At 39.2% G+C, this 12,473-nt stretch overlaps 1 protein-coding gene across 1 annotated transcript in view; it reads left to right on the forward strand.

Annotated features, from left to right (window-relative positions):
* Positions 1–12,473, forward strand: part of svep1 (sushi, von Willebrand factor type A, EGF and pentraxin domain containing 1) — a 145,544-nt gene that overhangs the window by 69,919 nt on the left and 63,152 nt on the right. Inside the window, exons 6-7 of the mRNA XM_059355222.1 lie at positions 1,005–1,184; positions 7,282–7,476. Coding sequence (XP_059211205.1) covers positions 1,005–1,184; positions 7,282–7,476 — 375 coding nt within the window. The remainder of the gene's footprint in view (positions 1–1,004; positions 1,185–7,281; positions 7,477–12,473) is intronic.

Genomic DNA, 12,473 nt, shown 5'->3' on the forward strand with positions numbered 1-12,473 from the left:
GTTGAAAATACACATGTTTTATTTACAGTAATAACTTTATTTATATATGATATGTAGACGAGCTGAGAAAGCCAATTAAAAGTGCAATAATAGGAGCTTTCACAGTGTGCCATTTATGTTTCTAGACCATTTTAAAAATGTGAATCTACAAGGATCTACAAGGAAAACTACTATTATTTTTAATTGACATGCAAATAGACTGTTTTGTACAAAGTACTTTCAGGAAAACAAAGAAACACAATATATATATATATATATATATATATATATATATAATAAATGCCAAATAGCAGAAATGTATGTATATGATGTACATAGAATGAATGTATATGTCTTATTTTTTATATTCTTTATTCTGTCTTCTACATCTATGTGTCTGTATCTTGAGCTGCTGTGATGACTAAATTTCCCCACTGCAGGATAAATAGTCATATCTTATATCCTATCTTAATCCAAGTATAACAGTATTAAAATATAATATGATAAACCTTTGTTTTGTATACACAATGGGGAAATTGCACCGTTACAGCAGCAAGTGGACAGCAGAAAAAAGGGAAGTGAAAGTTTTTGCATAAATAAACAACTGGGAGAATATAAAAGTATAGAACAATATCAGCAATAAAAATAGTAATAGTGGGTGGATATAAACAAAATGATGAAGTAACGTTACTTGATTGCTGTGATATTGTTATTTTTTTCTGCTTTAAATACAAAATAATGGCAAAATTTCAACCGAATAATCAAAGCATTTTTTTCCAGTAACGTTCAATAATACGGCCATGAAAATGAATTGGAAACTGTTAGGTACTGTCTAGTTTTATTCAAGTCCAGAGAGCTGTTGTGTGAGACTTTATTACAAAAAATCTATTGTTAGCATCCTAATAATCTCCACTTTTATTATTTAATTCCAATCTGATTGTCTTTACTTCTGTATCTTAATTGCTTAATGCCATTCCCTGTATTTCTCTCCAAGTCTGATTGAGTTTTCTGTTTCCAACCTGCAGTCCGCTCCTGTCTGCCGCTCTCCCGGCCCCAGCACGGCTTCCTGAGGTGCAGCGAGGGCGGCGCCTCCTACAGGGCCGAGTGTCAGGCGGGCTGTGAGCGAGGCTACAGGCTGGAGGGAGACCCCAGACTCACCTGCCAGGCCGACTCCCAGTGGAGTGGACCCCAACCTCGGTGTGTGGGTAAGCCTTCATCACCCTAAACCTTGTCATCACCCTAAACCTCTTCATCACCCTAAACCTCGTCATCACCCTAAACCTCTTCATCATCCTAAACCTCTTCATCACCCTAAACCTCTTCATCATCCTAAACCTCTTCATCATCCTAAACCTCTTCATCACCCTAAACCTCGTCATCACCCTAAACCTCTTCATCACCCTAAACCTCTTCATCACCCTAAACCTCTTCATCATCCTAAACCTCTTCATCACCCTAAACCTCTTCATCATCCTAAACCTCTTCATCATCTTAAACCTCGTCATCACCCTAAACCTCTTCATCACCCTAAACCTCTTCATCACCCTAAACCTCTTCATCATCCTAAACCTCCTCATCACCCTAAACCTCTTCATCATCCTAAACCTCTTCATCATCTTAAACCCCGTCATCACCCTAAACCTCTTCATCACCCTAAACCTCTTCATCTCCCTAAACCTCTTCATCTCCCTAAACCTCTTCATCATCCTAAACCTCTTCATCACCCTAAACCTCTTCATCATCCTAAACCTCATCATCACCCAAAACCTCTTCATCTCCCTAAACCTCTTCATCACCCTAAACCTCTTCATCTCCCTAAACCTCTTCATCACCCTAAACCTCATCATCACCCTAAACCTCTTCATCACTCTAAACCTCTTCATCATCCTAAACCTCATCATCACCCTAAACCTCTTCATCTCCCTAAACCTCTTCATCACCCTAAACCTCTTCATCACCCTAAACCTCGTCATCACCCTAAACCTCTTCATCATCCTAAACCTCTTCATCACCCTAAACCTCGTCATCACCCTAAACCTCTTCATCACCTTAAACCTCTTCATCATCCTAAGCCTCATCATCACCCTAAACCTCTTCATCATCCTAAACCTCATCATCACCCTAAACCTCGTCATCACCCTAAACCTCTTCATCATCCTAAACCTCTTCATCCCCCTAAACCTCTTCATCACCTTAAACCTCTTCATCACCTTAAACCTCTTCATCACCTTAAACCTCGTCATCACCCTAAACCTCTTCATCACCCTAAACCTCTTCATCATCCTAAACCTCTTCATAACCTTAAACCTCGTCATCACCCTAAACCTCTTCATCATCCTAAACCTCGTCATCACCCTAAACCTCTTCATCATCCTAAACCTCTTCATCACCTTAAACCTCTTCATCACCCTAAACCTCTTCATCACCCTAAACCTTGTCATCTCCCTAAACCTCATCATCACCCTAAACCTCTTCATCTCCCTAAACCTCTTCATCTCCCTAAACCTCTTCATCTCCCTAAACCTCGTCATCACCCTAAACCTCGTCATCACCCTAAACCTCGTCATCACCCTAAACCTCATCATCACCCTAAACCTCTTCATCATCCTAAACCTCTTCATCACCCTAAACCTCGTCATCACCCTAAACCTCATCATCACCCTTAACCTCTTCATCATCCTAAACCTCATCATCTCCCTAAACCTCTTCATCTCCCTAAACCTCTTCATCATCCTAAACCTTGTCATCACCCTAAACCTCTTCATCACCCTAAACCTCTTCATCATCCTAAACCTCTTCATCACCTTAAACCTCTTCATCACCTTAAACCTCTTCATCATCCTAAACCTCTTTATCTCCCTAAACCTCGTCATCACCCTAAACCTCTTCATCATCCTAAACCTCTTCATCACCTTAAACCTCATCATCACCCTAAACCTCTTCATCATCCTAAACCTTGTCATCACCCTAAACCTCTTCATCACCCTAAACCTCTTCATCATCCTAAACCTCTTCATCACCTTAAACCTCTTCATCACCTTAAACCTCTTCATCATCCTAAACCTCTTTATCTCCCTAAACCTCGTCATCACCCTAAACCTCGTCATCACCCTAAACCTCTTCATCACCCTAAACCTCTTCATCACCCTAAACCTCGTCATCACCCTAAACCTCATCATCACCCTTAACCTCTTCATCATCCTAAACCTCATCATCTCCCTAAACCTCTTCATCATCCTAAACCTCTTCATCATCCTAAACCTCATCATCACCCTAAACCTCTTCATCACTCTAAACCTCATCATCACCCTAAACCTCTTCATCATCCTAAACCTCTTCATCACCCTAAACCTCTTCATCATCCTAAACCTCATAATCACCTTAAACCTAATCATGTTGTCAGGAGGTGCTCTCTCTCTCTCTCTCTCTCTCTCTCTCTCTCTCTCTCTCTCTCTCTCTCTCTCTCTCCAAAACAAAAATTAATAAATAAGGAAACTATAATATGTATACATGGCGTTCATTTTTCCATATCGTTTAAAAACTGTTGCTATATAGCATAACATTTCTGAGCCCAGCCTCTTGTGAAACAGTGGATTTTATCCAATGTAATATGATGTATAAGGTCTGTAATCCATACATCTTACAGGCTGGAGGATAGACAGGTTTTTTTTTTTTTTTTTGAACTTATTTTTTATTAGTTTTTCAGTGACAACATTTCAGTACGAACATCATTCTGTAACCAGCTGTAGGCGACAATTGTACATTATGTCCAAATCAGGATTACAAGCAAATAAGACAAACAAAAACAAAACGAGAACAAATATCCACTCCCAATTAAATACATTAAACAAATCAAATCAAATATACATATTCAAACGTTCATATATACACAAACCATATAGAGATAGGCATCCAGGGGACCAGCAGGATTTAGTGCACTGTGCGTATTATGTAACAAAAAAGATTAAAAATAAAAAGAATAAAAATAAATAAATAAATAAATAAAAATAAAAAAGAGGTGGTAGAGGGGGAGAACTAACCAGTCTTACTGTATTAATAAAGACATGACAGGACCCCATCGCTTAGCAAAGATGGACTTTTGAAGCCTTAATACATACGTAATGTGCTCCATCTGATAGAGGTCCCAAACCTTCTGGATCCAAGTGTTATATGAAGGGGGAGTTGGCTTCAACCATCTAATAGTTATACACTTCAGTGCTGCAGTAAGTAATATATTCAAAAGATATTTCTTGGACCTCCCATTCAATCCTTTAGGCATCACTCCTAATAAAGCCACAGTAGGATCTCGAGGTATGTCTTGTTGAAAGACCTCTTTAAGAGCATCAAATACCTCCCCCCAGAAGGTCTTTAGTTTGGGGCATAACCAGAATATATGGGTGTGGTTGGCAGTATGAGATCCACAATTTCTCCAGCATGAACTGGAATATGACTGGCTCATTCTAGACACTATTTCTGGGGTCCTAAAAAATCTAACAATTACTTTCCACTTAAACTCCCTCCATGTATTTGAGTTTGTGACCAGGTGTGCCTCACTACACACCTCCTCCCAGGCTTCCTGTGGTATAACCACATCCATTTCTGCCTCCCATCTCTGCTTTATCTGTAAGGAGTTCTGTGTACTCAAAGATAAAAATATATTGTAGAGTTTACTAATTATTTTCCCGTCTCCATTTCCTGTTTGTGTTTCTATTAGAAATTGTTCGATAGGAGAAATTTTTGTGAGTTTTCCCCATTCCTTGTGATAGACAGGTTTTTGAAATATAATCTATATGTATCGTACATGTGGCCTTTTTGGCAAACCTCCTGACAGAAATCTTCCAGGAGACACCGGGTCACAGTTCAATCCCAGTTTAATTCACTTTAGCTCCTCTCCAAGGGAATCTATCTATCTCAACCACTAGTTTATTTGTTTTCATTTGTCATGCCTTCATCCAGAGTCCTGTGGTTCCCTCATCGGCACAGTTAAATTAGATTTCTTTATTTGGTTATTCAATTTGCATGACTTTTTATGATAAGTTGTGCAGCCCTGCGTTCACTCAAACACACACAATAGATTTCTGTAGCAGGACAAAGCCTGACTATTACACTGTCAGCTCGTTTTATCTGCTCAGCTCTCGTTCTGTGATGCTGAAAAAACAGATGATTTATAAAATGATTGACTCTAAAATAACACGATATGGGTATTTCCATGTAAAAACGCGGTTTTACACACACACACATGTAAAGCGACATGAGAACATGCGCTCACACATGCACAGTGGTGGAACATATGGTGTGTGTTTGCACAGAGCCACACTACATCATCCAGAGAAGGATACATCTGCTTTCTCACAGCGAAGCAGCCACGGCGTATACGCATGTACACAAAATTACCCACACACTTCAGAACTGATAGTTAAGTTAAAATAGTTGCACACACTCACGCTGGCCGCAGAGAGCACCCAGGTCAGGCACAGCAACACACAAAAAAGGGACAGTGTGAGAGTGTTTGGCCACAAACCTCCGGCCTCGCTGCTCCGGCTGCACTGACTCACTTCCAACCAACCAGCTAGCTGCTCTATTTAAAACTCCGACCCATCTGCTCCCGGAAAACTCTCTCCATTTATCGATAACTACCGCGTCTTTCCCGGGTGCCCCGACTGAGTTACAGCTTGTTTGTTTGACCATCGCAGACTGTCGTTACCTCTTTAACACAGCTAAGAGGGCTCTGCGGGCTGCCGTTGCAGCTGAGTGGTTTGTTTTAGTGTTTGTTTGCACTGTGGTGAAACAGGATCGCCTCGGCTGCCCCGAGAGGATGCAGAGATATTTTTTCATCTGATTGAAATCTCCCATGTTGAATCTCCCTCTCGGCGAGCTTTCCCTTTATAGCTCCTGCAGCTAAAGCCAATGAAACAAGAGTAAGAGAGGGAGAGAATGAGATCCATCCATCATCAAGAGAAAGCCACACTGGCCTGCTTCCCAAAAATGCATAAAAAGCCTCCAGGGTAGGAGACCTGTGGTTTGTGCTTTCTTAGGTTGATTTCCGACCAAAATGTTTGTTGTTTTTGTGCCAGTTTTTGATAGACAGCCCCCGAAAATAGCTTTATTGTTTGCATTTATAGTGGAGCCAGCTGAAAGTAAGATTTTATCACAGTTGGGGGGGGGGGGGGGGGGGACACAGGAAACACACTCATGATCTTGGAAGAGGTTTTATTTGCTTGTGCTGTTCTGTCTTTTCTGCTCAGACAGGCCTTATCGTCTAATACTGAATCAGTGGTGGAAGAAGAATGTGTCACTGCAGTTAAAGACGTAAAACCACTGTGTAGAAATACTAACAAGTAAAAGTCCTGCAGTCAAAAAGTTGCTTTCGTAAAAGTACTCACTATGCAGAAGGGCTCTTTTCATAATAATGTTTATGCATGATCCACTAATGTGTACAGAACTTATTTTATTTATTTACTTTATAAAATGTAACCTTAATTAAACCAGTAATTCCCTTGAGATGGGAGTCTCTTGCCAAGACAGGACACACACAGTCACAGTTCAAATAGAAATTAAAATCAACAGACGGGAAATGCAAGCATCAAACACACAAGAAAGAGACTAAATCCAGCTCAAATAAAGCAGTTACATGGACTTTTAACATGGTTTTGCTTTTTTCCAAGGAGACTATCTTATTTAGATGCAGCATGCTCTGTAGATTATTCCAAGTCCAAGGGGCAGAGTAGGAGAAAGCCTTTTTTATTTCCCAGCTTATTGCAAACTCCTGGAAATTGGTAAAAAAATAAATTAAAAAAAAAAAGCCACCTGGTTGGACGAAGCAGAAGACTGCTGGATGTCTGCATCACTGGCAACTTTAATAGGTAGCAAGGTGTACCGAATAAAGTGGCGTGTGGTGTTCTGCTGCTGTAGCCCGTCTGCTTCAAGGTTGGACTTGTGTGTTCAGAGATCATATTTTGTATTGTTGAATCTGCAGAATCAGAAGTAACTCAAATAAATGTAGTGTAATATAAAGTGCAATATTCCCTCTGAACTGTAGTGAAATAGAAGTTGCAAAAACTAGAAATTAAATTAGCAGTTAAGTACATTACCTCAAAATAATACTTACGTACTGAACTTACAACTACAGCAAATGCACTTTCCACCACTTCACTCATTAGATTTGTTTTTCTGATCAGCCCAATGCAGTTCTGAAAAAAGCGGAAGTGTGTGTGCTAAAATACCAGGGACAAAACAAAGTGTACATTTCTAAACCACATATCAGATTCATCTCTTGGTTTCTCTCTCTCTCTCTCTCTCCAGAGGTGCGCTGTCCCCCCATCGTGGCCCTGAAGAACATCGTGCTGTCGCCCCCTGCCTGCGGGAAGAGGACGGTGTCTCCGGGCTCCGCCTGCCTGCTCACCTGTCGCCATGGTTACAGTCTGCAGGGCAACAGGAAGGCGGCGTGCACCAGCTCTGGGAACTGGACCGCTAACGTCTTTAAAGCCGTCTGTAAAGGTAACGTGTGTGAGAGGAAATTTATCTTTTTGTTTCCTCAGTCCAGAGGTCAAAGGTCAGGCTCAGCTGTGCTGTACGGGCTGTAAACTGGTTCTAGGGTTTTAACAAGGATGTGAAATATGCTGAGGTCAAAGGTCAAGACTTGTAGGCCGAGGTAGGAGGAGGGGAGTTTAGGTTTTCTCACCAATTAGTTTGATAATTTAATTGGGGTAGGATGTATTTAAAGCAATAGTTCAGGAAATACGCTTATTAGCTTTCTTGGCGAGAATCCGATGGAAAGCCACTTTTCGCCAACAAGTTCCTGGTCATTTTTGTCAAATTTTTCCATAAAGAATGTTGAAAATTAGGCCAATTAGACCTGTAGTTCGGTGTGCGCGCTCGTTTCATGTGCCAAACATGTTGAGAAAAAGCTTTTGTCTCACTGCAACAACTTTTCTACTGCTGCATAGTTTTTACTGTTGCACGATGGATGAAATTAATGAAAAGGAGACGAGGAAAATTAAACTGTCTGTCTCCACTGCAATCAACTGTTAAGTGTTTTAAAACATAATGTATTTGTGCTTTAAAACTTAACAACTGTAAAACAGTAAGAAAACATTTTATTTCTCTCGTCAACCACTCGCCAGCTCTCTGTTTCTCTCTGTCTTTTCCAAATTCTGACTTTACTTTAAATGTTAGCAAACAAAGAGAAATGTTTCCTGAGCATTAAAAGACTTAAAAGCTCAAGAAAGAGAAGAAGAGAAGAAAAAAATACATGCCGAGACACATTTCGCTGTCATTTCTGGCCATGCTGCTTCTGTTCTCTCATGTGATCTCTGTGTCCGTCAGCAGCTCTCAGACAGCTCCTCAACATGAAACTGAATAATGGAAGAGAGCCACTGTGTTTAAAAACAGGAAAGTGGCAACTTAGAATGACAACAATATAATTTATAGCCATTATTCCTGAGACAATATATCATCCAGCAAAGGTTGGAAAGGTCTACTTATGATGTTTTCTGGTTGTAAATGCAAGCCAGGTTTATTGTTTATTGTTTTATTTGGATCCCCATTAGCTGAAGCACAACTGCAGCTATTCTTCCTGGGGTCCGACATATAATGTACAGTACATACAACTTAAATGAAAACAAACTTAAAGAATTAACAATGGGAATAGTGAAGAAAAAAGAAAAAAAAGAAGAAGAAAAAGAAACTCCATCTTCAAAGTCAGGATCTTTTATACATTTTTTACACTTTATACATTTAATGCACTATAGCCAGGTTCTTTGCAGACACTACAGTTTGTTTTACAGGGTTGAATGAATTACACCTATTTGATTGATTGATTGAGAATTTATTTGAACACAAAATAAAAGATGAACATTTAAAAACAAACAACAATAAATACAAGACAACAACACAAAATGAAACAAGACTCAACACAGATTTGTGTTCAAAAGGAGTCAAAGCTTATTAAATCCCATCCCTTCTCCCTATGTTAATGTACTATAGTCAGTTATATAACAACAATAACATTTATATATATGTATGTATAACACATAGTAATGTAGTTTATAAACTTGTTATTACCATTATTAACATGCATAACTTGTTATTAAGTACACATACACCAATGTAGTCATAATGAGACAACAATGAACAAACAAACAAACAACAACAACACACAAAAAAAGAAAAATAGTAATAATACATTTAAAAAATAAAATGTCAACAATAACAAGGCAGAAAGGGAGATTTTGTTAAAAGAGCAAAAAAAAAAAGAAAGCTACAGAAATATGTGGCAAAAGAGGGAGATATAAAAAGAAAACAGCAGGAAACTTGGAGGGAGAAATCTTTCCATTCTCTCCCCCTCTCGGCGCTTTTCTCCACTTTGTGAATGGTGAGAATGGCGCTAACCTCGTTTTGAAGCGGGCCTCGGGTCACTAACTCGAACCATACCATGTCCGAGCTCTCGTGTCTCTGCGCTCCACTCCGCCGGGGCTGGAGATCATTATAACACACCGCAGCTCTCCAGATGCCTCGCAGGTGAAACAGGTGGTGCAGAGCAGCTCGGCCCCGCCCCCCCGCCAATGTCCTCAATCCCCTCGTTTCCTCGCGGTGAAAGTTGGCTAATGAAGGAGCTGCTGTCGTTAAGGAGAGGGAGAGGTGCCATAAAGATGAAAACGAGTGGAGAGGTAGGGCGGACGGGGAGGATGAGTCATCTGTAGGTGTTTTATTACAGGCTGGTAGAGAGATGAGTTCCTCTGATCCCCGCGGGCACAAACGGGCTGAAGGAAGAGGAGCGAAAGGGAGATATTAAAAAGATGGAGATGACACAGAAGAAAGATGGAGTGCTGCAATATAGGCGTCACACTCCAAGAAACAGAAAGTTAAAAGTGCTCTTTGAGAGCTTCTGGCTTCTCTCGCCTCTCACTTCTTCTTGCTGATGACACCCAAAGTGAAATATTCGTCCTTTGTTATGAAGATGAATGGAGCCGATGGGAGCTAAGTGTGTTAGTGTTTAGCAGAGACGGATGCCTAAGTGGCTGGGTCATCAGGTCCAGATGGGAGCAACTCTCTTACACAACACAACAGGCATGACCACCGTCGATCGATGAGATTTAAACTCTTGGAGGCTTCACTCGTTTACTGCAGGCTTGAACTGATTTGAACTGAGCTGTACTGTGCTGACTTCACATTGTTACAGCATGCTGTGTGAGAAGGAGAAAAAGGAAGGAGCTGTTTCATCCAGCGGTCAAGATGGCTGGTGACTCGCCACTGGCTAATAGCTGGAACCCTCTGAACCCCAACAAGCTGTTTCAGGGCATTTTTTTTTTGCTCTTTTTGCATTTTTACTCACTGTGTCCTTGTATTTTACTGCAGTATATAAAAGTCCTGCAGCTCTTTGGAATCAGCACAAACATGGCTAGATGTGAGAACAACTCAAAAATGTCTTTTGTGCGGAATAACACAGTTAAAAAGAACGAAAAAATAAGTTGAATTTCGATAATAATTTTTTAAAAAAATGGAATAAGTTGTAATTTATATATACACTTTGTGCCCACAAGTGACATTTTTACAACCTCTCCTTACAGCCTCTCCTGTCCTCTCCTCTCAGCTCTGTGTAAGCAGATTTTCAGTTAATATTTGTCACGTGACCGTTCGCCTCAGCAGAATCAATCATGGCTAGAAGTGTAAGCAACTAAAAAATACATTTTGTGCAGAATAACACAGTTATAATGACATAAATAGTAATAAATACATAAATATAAGTTGAATTTCTCTGATAAATATTTTTTTTTAAATTGGAATAAAATGGAATTTATATATACAATACTTTTCCAAGTGCCCACAAGTGTCATGAATATTGGAAAAAGTGTCTCCACATGTTATACATATCGAACTATTTACATTTTTACAGCCTCTCCTGTCCTCTCCTCTCTGCTCTGTGTAAACAGCCTCTCCTGTCCTCTCCTCTCAGCTCTGTGTAAACAGATTCTCAGTGAATATTTGTCACGTGACCGTCGGTCTCAGCAGAATCAATCATGTCTTCACAGTGTCTCTGAGGAGCAGAATTTAATGTTTTTAACATTTAACGTTATTACAAACCATTATTTTTTTTTGGTGACGTTTTAAATGAGACATGTAGAATAAAGTGTTTCTGACCGAAATATCACAATTCTCTGCTTAATTTTGGTTACATTTGGTTAATGTAAATGCTATACTTCACATATAGAGGGTTATCCATCATCTAGTAATGCCTGCTGGAGTAAAAAGTGGTCTTGTGCTTTGCCCAACAGTAAGTCAATTATAATATTAAAGAAAGTGAGAGTATTTAATTTTTTCTTCCTGCAGCCAGACTGTTCCAGTTAGTTTGGGACATGTCCATATGTGTAATGTCTCAGTGCTGCTGCTGCCTGTTGCTGTTAACTGCATCTGGCAGTAAACTGGGCTAATTTGCTGTGAGATTTGTTTTCATTTCAACCCTTCAATTTGAGGTCAAAAACTGTTTTTGTGCTACTTTTATTTATCTGCCTCTCAGAATGGATTGGTCACACATTGTCTTTTTTAGACTCATCATGGATGTTTGATGTGATTAAAATCATTCAAAATGTATGAGGGATTACAGTTTATATATGTAGAAGTAAAACTGAATTTAGAAAACAAAAATCTGTTAGAAAAGCAGAACAATAATCCAAGTAATGACAAAAAATCTAAAGATGTTCTGGCAAAACTGACTATGGATTCGCAACATCCTCATAATTGATCAATAATTCAGGCTTAAAAAACAAATATGTAGTTAGAGTTACTTTAATTCAGTTTTTCTCAAGTCAAACCATAATGCTTCAACCCTCCTGTTGTTTTTTTCCTATGTATTTTTTTCTGTAATTTTGTGTTCTTTTTTGGTCATTTTGTGTCTCTTTTTTAATTAATTTTGTGTCTTTTTTGTGTCTTTTTTAAGTAATTTAGTTTTTTCTGTGTCTTTTTTAAGTAATTTAGTTTTTTTCTGTCATTTTGACAATTTTTTTTGTAATTTTGTGTCTTTTTAAAGTAATTTAGTTTTTTCTGTCATTTTGTGTCCTTTTTTTAGTAACTTTGTGTCTTTTTTTGGTCATTTTGTGTCTTTTTTAAGTAATTTTTTGTGTCTTTTTTGTGTCTTTTTTATAATTTATTTTTTTCTGTCATTTTGTGTCTTTTTTTTGTTGTAATTTTGGTCCTTTTGATACTGCCTCCAGCGGTCCCCAGGTAATTTGAGTTTGAGACCCCTGTTCTAGGATATTTAAAGTGTTTGTTACATGGGTGTCACCGTGGGTTCTTATGGGTTAATATTCAGTTTTACTGACTACCAAGACATAAAAAAGAATAATCTTTTCCATGAGCCCAACTGTTTTGACAATGACATAAAGCCCGTGTCCCCCGTCTCTTCCCCTCTACCTCCTGTGATCTCTGCTCTTCACCACCAGGGACAGTTAGACCCACGTTCAGTACAGATGTCACGTCAGAGGGACTTGGTGCTGTTG

This window comes from Centropristis striata, chromosome 17 (assembly GCF_030273125.1).
Source record: "Centropristis striata isolate RG_2023a ecotype Rhode Island chromosome 17, C.striata_1.0, whole genome shotgun sequence".
NCBI lineage: Eukaryota > Metazoa > Chordata > Actinopteri > Perciformes > Serranidae > Centropristis > Centropristis striata.